General features: G+C 56.5%; 1 protein-coding gene across 1 annotated transcript; it reads left to right on the top strand.

Moving 5' to 3' along the window:
• Positions 1 to 3,833: 3,833 nt before the first annotated feature.
• TNS4 (tensin 4) lies at positions 3,834 to 14,713 on the top strand. The gene is made up of 12 exons (XM_083877490.1): positions 3,834 to 4,483; positions 7,977 to 8,403; positions 8,563 to 8,978; positions 9,797 to 9,883; positions 10,345 to 10,452; positions 10,705 to 10,797; positions 11,076 to 11,153; positions 11,553 to 11,624; positions 12,604 to 12,772; positions 13,084 to 13,152; positions 13,367 to 13,393; positions 13,906 to 14,713. Exons 1-12 carry the CDS (start codon positions 3,952 to 3,954, stop codon positions 14,033 to 14,035), a joined length of 2,208 nt encoding a protein of 735 aa, XP_083733616.1. The 5' UTR covers positions 3,834 to 3,951; the 3' UTR covers positions 14,036 to 14,713.
• Positions 14,714 to 15,448: the final 735 nt, after the last annotated feature.

Here is a 15,448-nt window from a genome sequence, read left to right on the forward strand (position 1 = left end):
TCCCTCTGCCCTTCCTGGCGAGGGGATGTGTAACAGGCTTGTCATCGGGAGGCTCCCAGGGCTCACGTTGCAAGGAAAAACAACCAGACTTGGCAGCTGGCTGAGCTGTTTTGGGGTCTGCGCAGACAGGGAGCGAGGCTGTGTCCCGGCTCGTATGTCTGAGCTCCAAATAACCGCGCTGGGACACCCAGCGAGCAGCTGCCGGCGATGCTGCGGGGCAGAGCCGCCCTCACCCCGCCGGGGCAGAGCCGCTGGGGGGTCCCACCGGGCTCCCCGAGCTCCCGCAGACGGAGCGAGGAGGGACTTTGCTCTCTGTGGATCCCCGGGCTCGGCTCCTGTCGCGTCGCGGGGCCGAGCCGTGCCCGGCGGGTTTGGGAAGGGCGGGCGGTTATCGGGCGGGCGGGGTGTGCCGGCACAGCCCTGGCTCCAGGGCACCCGGCTTCTCCCAGCCGCGCCCAGGAGCGCCCTGCAGCCCTCCAAACACAGCACCCCACCTCCTGCCCCGTGTGGGGGCTCCAGTCCCAGTCCTGACACCCCCAGCCCAGCTCCTTTTCCTGCCGGGCTGGGCTGGAGCAGAGCTGGGGTTACCGGGCTCAGCTGCAGCTCCAGCCCCACAGCCTGAGTCTCCTGGTGCAGCAGGCAGGTCCCTCACTGAGGACATTTCTAAGAGTGTCCATCAGCATGTGAAATCTGTGACTTGTCCCCTTCAGCTTGGAGAGAGTTGTGTTCACTCTGCTTCCAGTAGCAGAAACTCTGCAATTTCCAGTCTGGATGTGTTTGTGCCAGCTTATTTCCATCTCTTTCTGTGCTAGCCTTGATTTAGCTGAGACAACAGAGCTCCTTCCCCGGGATTTCCATACAGCCAGTGGATCTCCCAGCCCCGGCTGAACCAGCCTGTCCAGGCATGGCTGCAGTGCTGGGGTTCCCTCTGCCAGGGCTGCCCTGATTCTGTCCCAGAGCTCACTCTGCTGCTGCCACAGAGCCCAGGGCATGGCTCATGGCACGGCGTGGATATGTGTGATACCTGTGCCCATGCCTGGCCTCTGTTCCCTGCCTGGGGGCACAGCCAGACCCTGCCCAGCCCTTGCTGGGCCTGTGCATGGGGACGCTGCCATTCCAAGGGCTCTGGGGAGGTCCTGATGTCTGTGGCCAATGTTTGCCCATGCTGATGGCCAGCAGCCACCCTGTGTGGTTCACCTTTTTCTCCTCAGCCCTTCTTTGCTCCAAGCACAAGAGCCTGCAGCTGAGGCTCAGAATTCCTGTGAGGAGCCTGGGAGACCTCTCACTTCAACCCAGAGAAGGGAAGGGAAGAGAAATGAGGTTTGGAGGCTAATTCTGGCAGCATCACACATGAGAAAGATCAAAAACTCGGGGCAGGAGTACAAGAAAGGAGGGAAGCTGTTGCGTGCATGCTCCTGGAAGCCCCGACAGCCCTGGTTCATGCATCCTGCACGTTATTTCTGTACCTACTTAAATTAAAACCAGCCTTGTCTTGTGGATGCTGACTGGAGCCAGGCAGTTCTTCTCCCCAGGGGAGAATCCAATTTTCACTCCATCTCGCTTGTGTTTTTGACCTGGAATGACTCTTCTTTTTATATTTAACAAACGCTCCCTCCGAGCCTTGTACCACACTGCACTTCTCACGCAGAGCTGGCGGTGTTGTGGCATATGGTGCCCCAAGGCAGGAGATCTTGGGTGGTTTCCCTAGGTGGGCATTTGCTTACCTGGGCTCTGACCACCCCCTGGGCAGAGCTCTGCTGTCACTAGACCAAAGGTGACACAAATTTTGTGGGCAGAGCCCTGGCACGGCCCACCCAGTGGGGAAGAGGGGCTGGGTCCCAACCTGCTCCTGTATCCACTGTGCCCTGGGTTGGGGTCTGGAAATGCCAAGGGAGAGCCATGTGCTGGTGCTGGCCATGGCACAGCCAGTGGAGAGGGCACTGGCACTGCTGCAATCAGAGGAGGGACCCCACTACCTGCAGCCCCTCATCCACCTGCTCCCCAGTTTCTGGCAGGTCCCTTCACAGCTGGCTCTCTGTAGGGATAACCAGCTCCAGACTCAGCCCATCTCCTGTGGGAACTGGGGCAGACCTGACTCCAGCAGCGTTGCCCCAAATTCCCAGAGGTTCCCACCTCTAGGAATAATTAGCAACAATTCAGAGGTGCATTGGACCTGTCTAATTCAGGCTCCAGAGCTGCTTCCCTTCCTGCAGCACAGCCCTGCTCCCAAGCCATTCCTATGCCAGTCTTGTAACTAAAACCTCTCAGAGGCTCAGGAGACACGGCGGGGGCTGGGCTGACAGGAAGGTGAATGGGGTTGAGGTATTTATTCACTCCTGCAGCTCTCCATGCTCTCGGAAGCCCTGGAGAGGGATTTACCTGCCGTGACTCGCCCGGGGCCGGGTGCTGACAGAGGCAGCAGACACCAGCGGTGTTTTGTTTCTAATTCCCTACACTTTGTGAGCCCGGGGTATTCCGGGTGTCTCTCCAGCAAGATATGAGGCTTCTCCAGGGTTATATAACTCACCCAGGGCACAGCTGCCCTGTTTTGAGCCACCCTCCGTACCTGCTCTCAACACCTGGCAGGGCAATTAGTCACCGATTACAGTCAGTGACGCAGAGCACCAGCCCAGCTCCTGCCCGCGCCCACGGGGCTGAGAGAACGGCTGCCTTGGAGCAACGTGTCTCGTTCCTAATCCTGTGACTCCATCGTTAATCAGCCCAGGATAAGGGAGTAAATAAGTCTGTCATTGGAGACTGGTGCAGGACAGGACAAATATTTTATGAAGTGTATCCCCTCTGTTTGTGTCACACACCAAATCCACACAGGGTATGGACAGGGAGCCCTGAGCTGTGGCATTAACTCCTGCCAGCAAACCTTTGGCTCTGGATCTCTGGATACCCTGTGGTCCCATCAGTGCTGCCCTCCCCAGGGACCAGAGAGGATGGTGTTCTGCTGACACAGGGAATGTGCTGGGCCTGGATGTCCCCAGCATGGAGATGCCAGGCTTGGCTGCCATAGTGGATATGGACAGGGATGGGATTATTGTCCTCATCCCAAGCCAGAGGAGTGAGGGTCCCTCTGTGTTTGGTGGCAGCGTGTTGCTGAGGCACAGCTCCTGCCAAGCAGGACAGGAGCAGCAGCTGGGAGAACCCCATTAGATTGCTGATGCAGCAGGGCAGCTTCCCCACCTCCAAACAGCATCCCAAGACCCTTTCTCCCAGACCCCTGAGGGAAGCCAACCTCATTCCACAGGGGTTTATAATGAGGAATTAAAAAATACTTTCTGCCAGGGAGAATTCAAGACGTATCTGCAGTCGGATTCCTCGAGCAGCACCATGACTGAGGCAGCAGCCACGTCCGCAGGCTTCCAGACTTGTGTTGTACCAGGAAAATAAAATCCTGGATTAGCTGTACACCCACTTGCAGGACACTGCCCTGGCAGGCAGCTCCAGCTCTCTGCCCCACAGGGCTCCAGGCTTGCTGGCTGCCCTTGGATGGCTCCCGGGGGTCAGGGTCCCATGGGAAGGCTGTTAGAGCCTTCATTTCATTCTTAATCCAGAAAATTAGCAAATAAAAGCAGGATTCCATTTTAGGCCTTTGGATCCGGAAAAGCTGTTGCCAATGAGCCTTTCATGTGCTTGCCTGGCTGCTCTGTGGCACCCGGAGCACAGGCTGGAGGGGGTGGAAAAGCAGGACAGGGTGACTTGTTTTCATATGAACTGAATTCCAGCTTTCACTCCAAATCCCCGTTTTTATAGACTTTTCCGCTGAAGTCTGCTCCTGCCCGGGGCATGCCTGTGTAACCGCTCCTCTCTGCATTCCTCAGATTCTTATCCCGCTGGAGACTGGATTGAAGAAGACGGGGTCTGAGGTCCTTGGTGGAGGAAGGAGGCGAGGAGGAGGAGGTTTCCCTTGGCCTCTAAGCTGTGAAACCGGAAAACCAAACCATGTCACAGGTCATAGAATCCCACGTGTTGCGTGTTGGACAGACTGTGTGTATTTCCTCCCCGGAGGAAAGCAAGAGCCTGCGCCCGGCGGGGTACCCGGGCTGCTCCTCGCTGCCGGGCAAGTACGTCTACTACTCCACAGAGGCCTGGGCTGAGCCCCCCTCCATGGTGCACCCCAAGGCTCACCTGCTCCCCACCGGGAGAGCATTCGGAGCCCAGCCTGTGTTGGAGCATGTGGCTGCTCACACTCAGGGGAAGGGCCAGCAGAATTCCCCCTTGGAGAGACCCCCTGCCCTGTGCCAGCCAAAGGAGGAGGAGAACACCAGCACGGACCCTGAGGCTCAGCCAATGTCTCCCTCCTTGGACATAACCATAGAGACTCTCAACAAGATGATCCTAGAAATCGACCCGACCTTCCAGCCGCTGCCCTGCAGGCCGGTGAAGGATACAGCCCAGCCAGTGAAGGATACAGCCCAGCCTCCTGCTCAGGGTGACACTGCAGCCACCAAGAAACAGGACCCGGAGGCAATAGGTGAGGCAAAGGCAGAGCTCGGGCTGTGGAGCCAGCAAAGCTCTGATCTGGTGAAAACCCTCTGCCCAGAGCCTGGGGTAGAGGGGTCAGGTGCATGCCTGTCCTCTGGACCCACACAAGGTCCTGGGCTCCTGGAGGAGGCTGGAAATGGGCATCAGGGACACTCTCCACTATCCCCCAGCATGGGGGACTCTTTCCTGGCATCAGGGCTCTATATTAAGGAGCAGGACAGGCTGCTTTCATCCAAGCTCTGCCTAACTCTGGTGCCTCCATGGCCTTGGTCTGATCATTGTTGACATGTCTCATGTCCAGACAGCTCAAAGGGGTCCAGAAAGGAACAGGGAAAACAGCCTTTAACTCTACCTGATGTTCATTTCCCTGTGTTTGGAGAAAACAATTCTCATTACAAATGGGACTTGCAACTCTTGGAAAACTTCTAATCCCAGTTGTCACCACCAGTGACTGGCCTTGGGCTCTGGGTGCCCAGTGAGGACCCTGCTCCCCTAAAGGCAGCAGAACCTTTCCCAGGGTCACACTTGACCTGTGGGAGCACATGGATTTGCAGCCAGATTTCCAGAGCCCTGGGCTAAGGTATCGAGTGTTGCACAACCATCCCATTTAATGTTCCCAATTCTTTTGCCAGGGAAATTCTTTTTGCAGGGCTTGTGCACTCCCCGGGCAGCATACCTGCCATAGGCAAGGCACCAGCAGCACATACCAGCCCTGCCTCTGCTCACGAGTGCCTTATGTGAACCCTTGTGCAGCTCTTCCTTGGCATCCCTGCAACCCAAGCTCTCATTTGTGAGCTGCTCCCGATCCAAGTATTCCTGCCTGGGCTCTGCTGCTCATTTTAAGTGTTCAACACCCTGTGCACGGGGCAGCCCCAGCACGTGGGGAGCTGACAGTGCTGACAGGACAGGTCTAGGGTGGTTCAGGTGCCTCAGGTCTCCCTGCTTCCCAAAAGCCTTATTACTCATCCCTGTCCTTACACACACAAATACCTTGACAATCAGTCCCCAGGCTTCTTTCCACAGCAAGGTCAAGTGTGAGGATGTTAAAGACAAGAAAAAAATTTCAATTCTCCCTGAGCCCTCATGCAAACATGAAGATGGCAGGGCTGGAGAAGGATGAGGTGGGTGTGAGGGTCCTGGTGCTGCAGCAGGAACCAGGCAATTCCAGAGCAGACAGTGTTCCTGCTTCCTGCTGGGATGGACAGGGTGGCCTTGCAGATAAAATACTGTGACAAAGTGCAGATTCAGCTCTGTCTGCTCCATACCTGACCCATTCCACTGTTGCCCTCCATGCACTGCTCGGGGGCTGGAGCCCCAAACTGCTCTGCAGGTAACGTGCTAATGGTCTGCAGAATCTGGCTCCATGTGTGGAACTGAACATCTGCAAAGCTGGCCACAAATTCAGTGGGAAAAGCCTCACTTCACCTTTCATTTTCTTTTAACAGCTCTTGATTTTTTTACACTAACTTCCTCCCACAGTGCAGTGTCCCTGTACACTCACCTCCTCCTCCTCCAGCCCTGCAACCTGTGCCCTGATGTGAGGGTGGCAGGGACTGATGAGAGAGGCAAGAGGGACCTGTTCTTGTCTTGTCTAGTGGAGACCAAGAGGAAGCTTTAAACCTGGCACTCAATCCTGATGAGTCCCTTCCAACTCAGCCTAGTTTATGATTCTGTGAAATGCTGCAGCAACAGGAGGCATGTTCATGAGAGGCACTATTCCCTCTGGATCCTTCTAGTTCCTAGAAGAGAAAGGAGATCTCAGATCTTGGCTTACGTGACATCTGGGCTCCGTGTTTGTGGCACTTTTGCCACTCCTTGATGTGGGAAAACTTGCCAAGGTCTTGAGCAAATATTTGAGGTTTAACCACAGGTGATAAGAAGAGCAAAGGCAGAGAAGTAGGAGGTAAAAGGCCTTATGAACTTGGTGCACAGATGCTTGTCAGTTCTTCAAAGGACAATTAAAATCCCCATTTCTTTCTCCTTTTGGGGAGACATTGACAAAAATCATCTGGCCAGCTCGCTGCAAGGGTTTGTGCACTGATACTGGGACACAAGGCTGCAGAGCTGCCCGAGGCTGGGCACTGGAGGAGCTGCTGCTGGCAGCAAGGCTGTGGAAGGGCAAGGCTGTGGCTCTGTCCTGCCGTGATCCAGCTGTGTCTCCGCTGGGGACCAGCCCTCCTGGCTCACCCAGCCCCTCCTCGGTGCTCATGGCTGGCTGTCTTTGCCCAATCTCATGCTGGGATTGGCACAGAGAAGGGGCTCAGAGAGTAATTTCTGTGCTTTTCTTGCTCATCCAGCTCCGTGCCCCAGAGTTCAGGTTGTTGCTTGCAGTAGCCAGGGCCAGCAGCTCCCACACAGCAGGTCCATCAGGACCTGTCACACCCTGGGCAGGCAGCTCAGGGCTGTCAGAGCAGTTTGTCTTTGCTGCAGCAAAAAGGATTTTTCTCTTTCTGAAAAACACCTTTGAGAAGGAGAGCTTTCCTGAACTCCATGGCAGGGCAAGAACCAGGCACTGAAAGCAAAGCTGGGCACGTCCAGACTGGAAGGGAGGTGCACACCTCTGGCAAGGAGTGATTAACCACCTGAGCAGCTTCCCTGGGATGTGATGAATCTGCAAGCACTCAAATCAAGTCTGAGTGTCTCTTGCTAAAAGGCCTCTTCCAGCTCAGCCAGAAATGCTGGCTTCATCCAAGGACATCCATTGGGCACCCCTGGTTCTGGCCATGAGGTTCCACTGTGTGTCTTGGACAGGAGGTGCTCTGGCAGGTGTTGTTCCCATGTCACTAATGGGAAGAGGAGGGGCTGGCTCTGAGCACACACTGAAGAGAAAGAGTCCCACAGCAGGACACAGGCACAGAGACTGCCTTGGAAGTGACTTCTCTAGAGAGATTTGTGCAGGGTGGGAGAAAGGAGGAGGGAGCAGCCAGCCCCTGCCTGGATCTGTGCTTGTTGCTGGCATGGCTGGTCCTGTAGTGGACACCAAGAGTGTTGTAACTGCCCCTGTCCCACATGGAATTCCTGTGGGATGGAAGTCCAGCTGTACCTGGGGCCAGGTGACATCCCCTTACTGCTCTGCCCAGGGTGTGCAGGGCCACCCTCTGAACCTGACGTCACCCCAGGGGGAGCAGCCAGGTGTTTTTCTCTTGAGTCAGGTACAAACAGAGCAGCTGCTGGAGGGAACACCCGCCTCTGGCTGCAGGTCTCGGCAGGTCCTGGCTGGGTAATGCTGGCGAGGGGGGTCTGAGCAGCCAGACATGACCGCACGTAACCCCCTTACTGAAAGCCTGCCAGCACCAGGGGGGTCACTCCACCTTGGGATCTGTGAGGAATCAGCCCTCACAGGGTCTCAACAAAGGGTAGTTCTGGACCCCCAGCCCTGCAGAGGGGGAGCCAAAATTCACAGCATGTATTTTGACACAGAGTTTTGCTAAGGAACCCAGCTTGCACACCAGATTCTTCATGACCTCTCTTTCTCTCTGCAGATATCAAGTACATAGAGCTGACACCGGGCAGAGCCACGGGGCCTGACCTGCCACAGGGCTCCCCCAGCCCTTCAGGCACCCCCTTCTCCATATCCCCCCAGGCCACCAGCTTCCTGCCCCAGAAGGGGCCACTTGGAGGCAAATACAGCACCAGTGACAGTGTGGTTTTCTCGAGCCCACCTGGACCCTCGAGTCCCCAGTCGCCTGCCCTGAGCTGTAGCAAAGCATCTGAGAACTCCAGCACACCCTGGCAGTGCCTGACAGGACACACGGACACAGCCTCCTGCAGCCCCGGGGCTCTCAGCACCTCCCCAGGTGTTGACAATCTGCTGAAGCCCGTACAGGTGTTGAGGGCCCGGCAGAGGGGAAGCTGGGTGTCCCAGCTCTCCACCAGCCCTGGCTCTGACACCAGCTACATCCTGGGCAGGTAAATGCCACCTGTGCCTGGTGGAAGGGGCACAGGGCAGCACCCCGAGTCCCTCATTCCTTGGGCTGGGAGATGATGCCCTGCAGGGTTGGTGCAGTCGCTGGGGTGGTCTCTGTGTGTGAACAACCCCCTAATCTCTGCTCTGTCTCCCTCCTACAGCAGCACCCACTCTCTCCAAAACGAGGACTCGGATGCTTCAGCCACTGCCTCCCCGTCCCCCAGCAGCTCCCTGGGCAGCCCCTGCTCCCCTTCCTCTGCCATCGTGTCTCACCCCAGGGCAGCTTTTGGCCAGAGCCCCACACAGCCCCGGGCAGGCAGCTCCCCCACCACCGGCATCTCCCTGGCGCAGAAGGGCCAGGCCAGCAGCTGCCCCCCCTCCATCCTCACCTCCGCCGCCGACATCCCGGTGCTGCTGGTGAACGGCTGCCTGGAACAAGGAGATGGACCCCCTCGGCTGGCCAAAGCCCCCCCCAGCTCTGCCACGCAGCCCCCCATGCCCGGCTGCAGCGCAGCCTCCAGGCTCGGTGGGATGAACAACACGCTGTCGGCACCGGCACTCAGCTGCCTCTCGGACAGTGAGTCACAGGGCAGGGCAGGGAGGAGCTGCAGACCCCAAAAGATGTTGGGAAAGGGGGAGCAAACCCCATTTTCCCTCTGCTTTAGCTGTGGGTTATAGACACAAAGGATGAGAGGTCCTCACTGGAGTTCCCTGCTGAGTCTCTCCATGGTCCAGGTGGTCTCCAGCTTGAGGCTGGTGACCCTGGGTTAGCCACAGACTTCTGCCCATCAGTGTCCTGGGGCATGGGCTCAGCAGCCAGGAATGCTCTGCTCCCTCCAGGAGATGCAGATGCACCTATTTATAGTACCTGAGGATGAGAAACATCATTCTGTCCTGTCGTGCCTGTTTGCAGACCCAGACTGTGTTGGGAGGAGGGGTTGGGGTTCCCGTTTGCTCTGAGGGCACCAAAAGGTACCAGGGTTCACAAGGTCCCTCATTCAAGGGCAAACACTGGGGCCATTGTTCTCTGGAGGAGATGAGCAGAGGCAGCTCTCAGGGCAGAGGGTTTTAATTGGGATCCTTATGGGAATAGCAAGAGGGTGTGTGGGTCAGATCCTGGTGTAAATCCCATGGTCCAGTGGATTGTGCAGGGCTGGGCAGGCTGGCACTGCCAGGGGATTCCATGTGACCCTCTCTGCACTCCATCACAGCCTGCCAAGAGAGATAATTACATGGAGAATGAGCTATTCTGAGGACTGGAGAGGAAAGGATTCAAAAGCATTGGAAAACCTTCAGCCCTGGCCAGCCTGAGAGAGAAATGTCTTTGCTGGGCTCTGCCATCCATGGAGGTCCTTCAGGTTCCTGCTGGCCCTGACATCCTGTGGTCTCTTGCAGGTCCCCTGAAGGCTGGGCAGCCCACCATGAAGTTTGTGATGGACACATCAAAATTCTGGTTCAAGCCAAGCATCAGCAGGGACCGAGGTGAGGCAGGAAAGGCTCTACAGGTGTGACCCCACCTTGGGCTCTGTCCTGTCCCCAGAGTTCTCCGGTGTCCCTGTGGGGACTCACTGAGGGCAAATCAAAGTCTGCTGGGGGCTGATGGGTGTGGAGGGACCCTGTCACAGGTTATGGGGGGCAGAAACAAGGGCTGTGCCACGGCCCCTCTGTGTCCTCCAAGTCCAGCAAAGTTTCTCCTGCCTGTCACACAGCGTGGCCTGGGCAGGGGTTGAGTGTCCTGGGGGCTGCAGGGACCTGTGGGACCAATCCAGGGCCCTGCAGAGATGCTGCAGCTGGTGCCACACAATGGATGTGCATGTGCTTGGCACACGCTCCACAGCTTTTCCTGCTGCTGCCAAGGAGTGAATCCCTGCAGAGCACCAGGGCACAGCGCGGGGAGGTCTCACCTGCTGTGTTTGGCTGAGCCCCTGCCTGTGCTCTGACAGCAATCCAGCTGCTGAGGGACAAGGAGCCGGGCACGTTCCTGGTGCGGGACAGCACCTCATTCCGGGGCTCCTTTGGACTGGCCATGAAGGTTCCTGGCTCTCAGACAGGTACAGGGGTGCAAATGGAGGGGTTGTTTCAAGGGTTTAACTGAAACTACTCAAATTAAAGCCAGATGAGCAGCCACAGGACTCAGGTGTGTGGGAGGTGCTGGCAGCGAGTCTGTGGGTGCTCATCCATTTCTCACAGGGGCTGGCATCATGATGGTGGCACAAAGCAGCCCCAGTGATGCCGTGGGGTGGGCAGGGGTGACACAGTGACACTGGGGCTGGTGCTGATGCTGATTATGGTCTCCCTTGCAGGCGAGGACAGCAGTGACCTCGTCCGGCACTTCCTCATCGAGTCCTCCACCAAAGGGGTTCACCTGAAAGGTGCCAGTGAGGAGCTGTATTTTGGTAAGGACGGTGCTGTTGCCCACAGCAGCCCTAGCAGCCCCAGGAGCTCTTTCCTAAGCCCCTGGAAGCACCAGCCAGGAGCAGGTGAATGTGTTGCACACCTGCCAGCACAGGAACCCCCCAGCCCCAAGTCCTGCCTTGCACTTCCCTGACAGTGAGACCATGGTAGTGGTTCCAGATCAGGAACACGAGCTCCCTGAGACACTGTTGCAGGGTGGAGGTGTGTGGGTGGGGGGTTCCAGGCAGCAGCCCCCCCTAACTCACGGTTCTGGTTGCAGGGAGCCTCTCTGCCTTCGTCTACCAGCACTCCATCACCCAGCTGGCACTGCCCTGCAAGCTCAGCATCCCCACCCGAGGTAGGTGACAGGACAGGAGGGAGGAGCCCCTCCCACCGCTCCGGGGAGGTGGGCGCGGTCCTGCTGTGGCGAGGGGTCTGAGCCCCCCGGGTGCCTGCAGGGGGCTGCTCCCCTGGCCGCAGGTGGAGCAGGGACCTGCAGAGGTGACCTGGGGACGGGACGGCGGTGACTCCCTTCCGCTGGGGATGGGGAGAGGGCAGGGGAAGTAGGAGTGGGAGATCAGAGGTGAACAGAGCCCGGAGAGGGAAATGAAGGACAATTAAGTTAATTACTGCTCTAAACCCCTGCAATTAGAGTGGTCCCGGCCCTTTGAGCCTCTTTTGAGATAAGGAACGGCCAAAGAGGTGACCAGCTCAGCCTGACCTGTGGCGTCACTGCTCCTGCTTGTCCTTTGTGCAGATCTCGCTGATGGAGAGGACAGCCCTGACTGTGCTCCTGAATCTGCACTGTCCATGGCCAGGAAAACTGCAGGTGAGGACAGCAGCCAGCTGCTGGCCCTGGGGACAGCCCAGCTGGCAGGAGTGGAGTCTTGAGCACACTGTGACAGCTGCAGATCACCCTTGCAGTGGTGGGCACTGGTGTGACATCCCCCTCCAGCTTCCCCATGGGGCTGGAGATACCTGCAGGATTTCTGCAGATTTTTCCCTGGGCTGCAAGGGTACCTGGTATTTTTAAGGAAAGGAGACTTTGGGTCCTCAAGATGCTTGAAAACACAGTTCTTGAGGTCATGAGGCTGATAAAAGACCCCAGTTTCCACGGTGTTAAACAGTTCCTGATTTTTAAGCCTCTCTCCTGGTGGGCTTCAATGAGGGTGGAACAGCTGGAACTTTAGGAGAGGGATGGACAGTCAGGGGCTGGTGAAATTGCTGAGGGACCTTATGGGGAACATGTGGGAATGACAGAGCAGGATGGGGAAGGGTCTGTGCACCTCAGCCTGGATGGGCTCCAGGTGAGGGCAAAGAATGAAGGGCAGGAGACCACATGGACGGGTCACAACGCAGGCTGGGGAGCTGGGGACTGCTTTGTTTTGCTGGAAATTCTGAAAAATCAGTTGGCAAGCTGGAAAGTTTAGTTTGACCCAGAACAGCCCTTTAAACAGCTCAATCAGCCTGAAATGTCATGTTTTAGGTTGGCCTTCAGCCCTTCGTTGGCTTGGGGTTTTTCTGCTTTTCATTAAAGGAAATATGTAATAAACAGAAAAAAAAAACCCAGCAAATGTGACATTTAGAAACGGGAAATTAAATACTTTGACTTTTACAACAATTAGCGCAAAGAATTAAAGTAAACCAAACTAAATTAGTGAAGAATTTCTGAGTCACCAAACCTTCTAATTTTCGTCAAAACAAACCTGACCCGGGTCCATGTGAGGGATCTGCAGGATGGCCCCTGGGACCCAGCCCTGGATCTGGCCCGTGTCACATCCACACTGAGCCCTGTGCTGTCCTTGCAGTGTGCAACGTCCTGTACCTCAACTCGGTGAGCGTGGAGACACTGACGGGAGCCCCGGCCATCCTGAAAGGCATCTCCTGCACCTTGGAGCTGGAGACACTGCCCACGCCCACCCTAGTGCACTTCAGGGTGACGGAGCAGGGAGTCACTCTCACCGACGTCCAGAGGAAGTAAGAGCCCAGGATGGGCCCTGGGGGGTTCATGGAGAGGCAGCTCCCTCCTCACTCCTAGCCTCAGGAAAACCCACCCTGGTTGGACAAACCCATGTCACAGCCCAGGGATGGACTTGATCCCTTAACAAAGGGTGCTGTGTTGGGTGGCATGGCAGGGGTGGGATGCAAGAACCAGCTGCACCCAGGGTTGGGATTTTGGGATGCCTTGAGATCCTCAGTCTCCCGTAAGCACAACAGGGTTTGGATTTGCAAATTCATGTCCTTGCCCAGGCCCTTCCCTTTCCTAACAATTCCCTCTCCTCTTCCAGGGTGTTTTTCAGGCGACACTATCCCTTGGCTGCCATCAGGTTCTGTGGGATGGACCCTGAGAACAGAAAGTGAGTTTTGGGCAGCTGTGCCTGTCGGAGCCACCTGCTCTGCTCCCTTCCCTGTGGTTCCCAGTGCCTCTGCACCACTTCAAATCCCAAATCCCATAAAACTGCCCTGGGCACACTGTGCTGGGGTGGATCTAAACATAACCCTTGGCTTTGCAGCTGATGGGATGAGTTAAACATCAGCCTTTGAGCAACTCCAATTCTGTTCTTCCCCCAGGTGGCAGAAGTACTGCAAGTCTTCCAGGTAAGAGCAAAGACCTCCTGCATGGAGTGGGGGGCTGGAATCCAGGGGAATTATGCTGCTTTGGGAAGTGGCTGCATTGCAGAGCGGCAAAGAATGAGGGGGGGATGTGATAGAAGTTACCATGGTGGCAGGATGAGGCGTGGGACAGATGGGTGAAGCTTTGGGAGGGTTTACTCTGTAGATTTGGATGAGAGGTTTGGCTGAGCCCAGTTCTCCACATCCCCTCGTGCAGAACCCCCATCCAAATCCCACAACCTTCCCAGGGACTTGTGCTGGGCTCAGGAAGTGAGTTTATATCTGGCTCTACCTTGTGCTCAAGAATCTTTTCACAGCTGGGAAAGCCTTGCCAAAAATGCTCCTCCCGACTGCTTGGCTTCCAAGGAAACGTGATTGGGGAGCGGGCCAAGGTGGAATTGCTGGAACTGGGATTTGGCTTTGTGGCTGGGCTGGTTTCAGCCTATTCCTTCAGATTCCTGGATGCAAACTGAATAAGCCTCTTTTCTTTCTCAAAGAATCTTTGGGTTCGTGGCCAAAAGCCAGGCAGACTCGGGGAATGTCTGTCACCTGTTTGCAGAGTACGACACCGTGCAGCCAGTGTCCCTTGTCATCGACCTGCTCCGCCAGCTCCTGCCCAGCCCATAGGGACAGAACCTGGGACACTCAGGGCCAGCAGCTGCCCACACACTGCTGAGCTTCTCCTGCTCCCCTTCTCCTGCTTCTGGGTTGCATTTTGGCAACAGCATGTATTTAGACTTTTTTGTTATGCATCGTCGTATCAAGAGTCTCAGCTGAAGACTTTCAGCTCTGGTGGGATGAGATTCTCCTCTGACCCTCTCCATGGGGCACTGGCTGCCCTGGGGAAGGGACAACAGCTGCCCAGGAGGGACGGGCACTGTGCTCTCTATGGAACCACTGCCCCTCATCTGGACTATCTACTCCGAAGGACCACAATGCTCTGGCTGGGGTTTCTACCAGCCATGAGGTTCTCTGTTCTTGGGGTGTCTGGGCTGAGGGAGGTCATGGAGCTGAGCTGAGCTCCCACCACTGGGGACTCAGCCCTGACACCCCAGTGCTGCAGGAGGGAAAGTCTGGGAGAGGAATCACCCCCTGAGCAGCACAAAGAGGCAGCTTTGCAAATCAAAGTGTATAAAATGACTAAGTCCTGCTGGAAACCTGCTTCCTTCAGGGAGCAAGCAGCATCCACAGGCAGGAATGACAGAGCAGCGCATTTTTCCTGGTGCTGGGAAATTCTCCTGCCCTTTTACACAGCACGGGGTTGCGGGCGGGCTTGGCCTCCCAGCATTGTGGAGAGCTGGGAAATAAACGGTGACATTTTCATGACAGTGAAACATCAGGTTTTTGGAAATGACTTGCCTGAATTTGGGCCGGATTCTCAGATGACGTAAATTGGCAGGGCCTCGAGGAAGACGGTGCTGCCGTGATCTGCAGCAGCTGAAGGGTCAGCTCATGCTGTAGCCCAGAGCAGAGAGAGGCTCTGAGGCCACCATGCTCTTCTCTACCTTTGTTCTCATTTGGTGCCTCTGCATTGGCTCTAATTTTGGCCCCCATGTTAACAAACCTTCTCAGGGGTATTTTCAATAAAGCAGAAGAACATTTATCCTGCCACAGGCACCACGGGGATGGCAGCAATGGAGACACTCGCTCTGCTCCAGAACAGCTGAACAGATGCTGCCATGGCAGAGTCCCTCTCCTCCAGCCAGGCTGTGCAGCAGGTCCAGCTGAGGCTGCTCTTGGCAATGACCAAAACAGATACTGGGGTCACTGTGGGGGGAGCACATGGGGGTCCGAGAGGAGACAGGAGCAGCTTTGTCCCCCTGGTCCCTGTGCCCTGAGCTCTGCTCAGCCACAACCCAGCACTGCAGGGTGGACTCAGGAGTTGAACCCAGGGACTCCAGGTGACTCTACTGTCCCCATCGTGCTGCGGGGACCAAGGGGCTGCAGCTCCCCAAGGTCACAGGTAGCTCAGGCTGTGGGACCTCAGCCCTGAGACCCTGGGGCAGGCCCAGGAGCCCCAGAGCCGGACTCTGTTGTGGT

The sequence above is a fragment of the Zosterops lateralis genome (assembly GCF_965231275.1).
Source record: "Zosterops lateralis genome assembly, chromosome: 24".
Lineage (NCBI taxonomy): Eukaryota > Metazoa > Chordata > Aves > Passeriformes > Zosteropidae > Zosterops > Zosterops lateralis.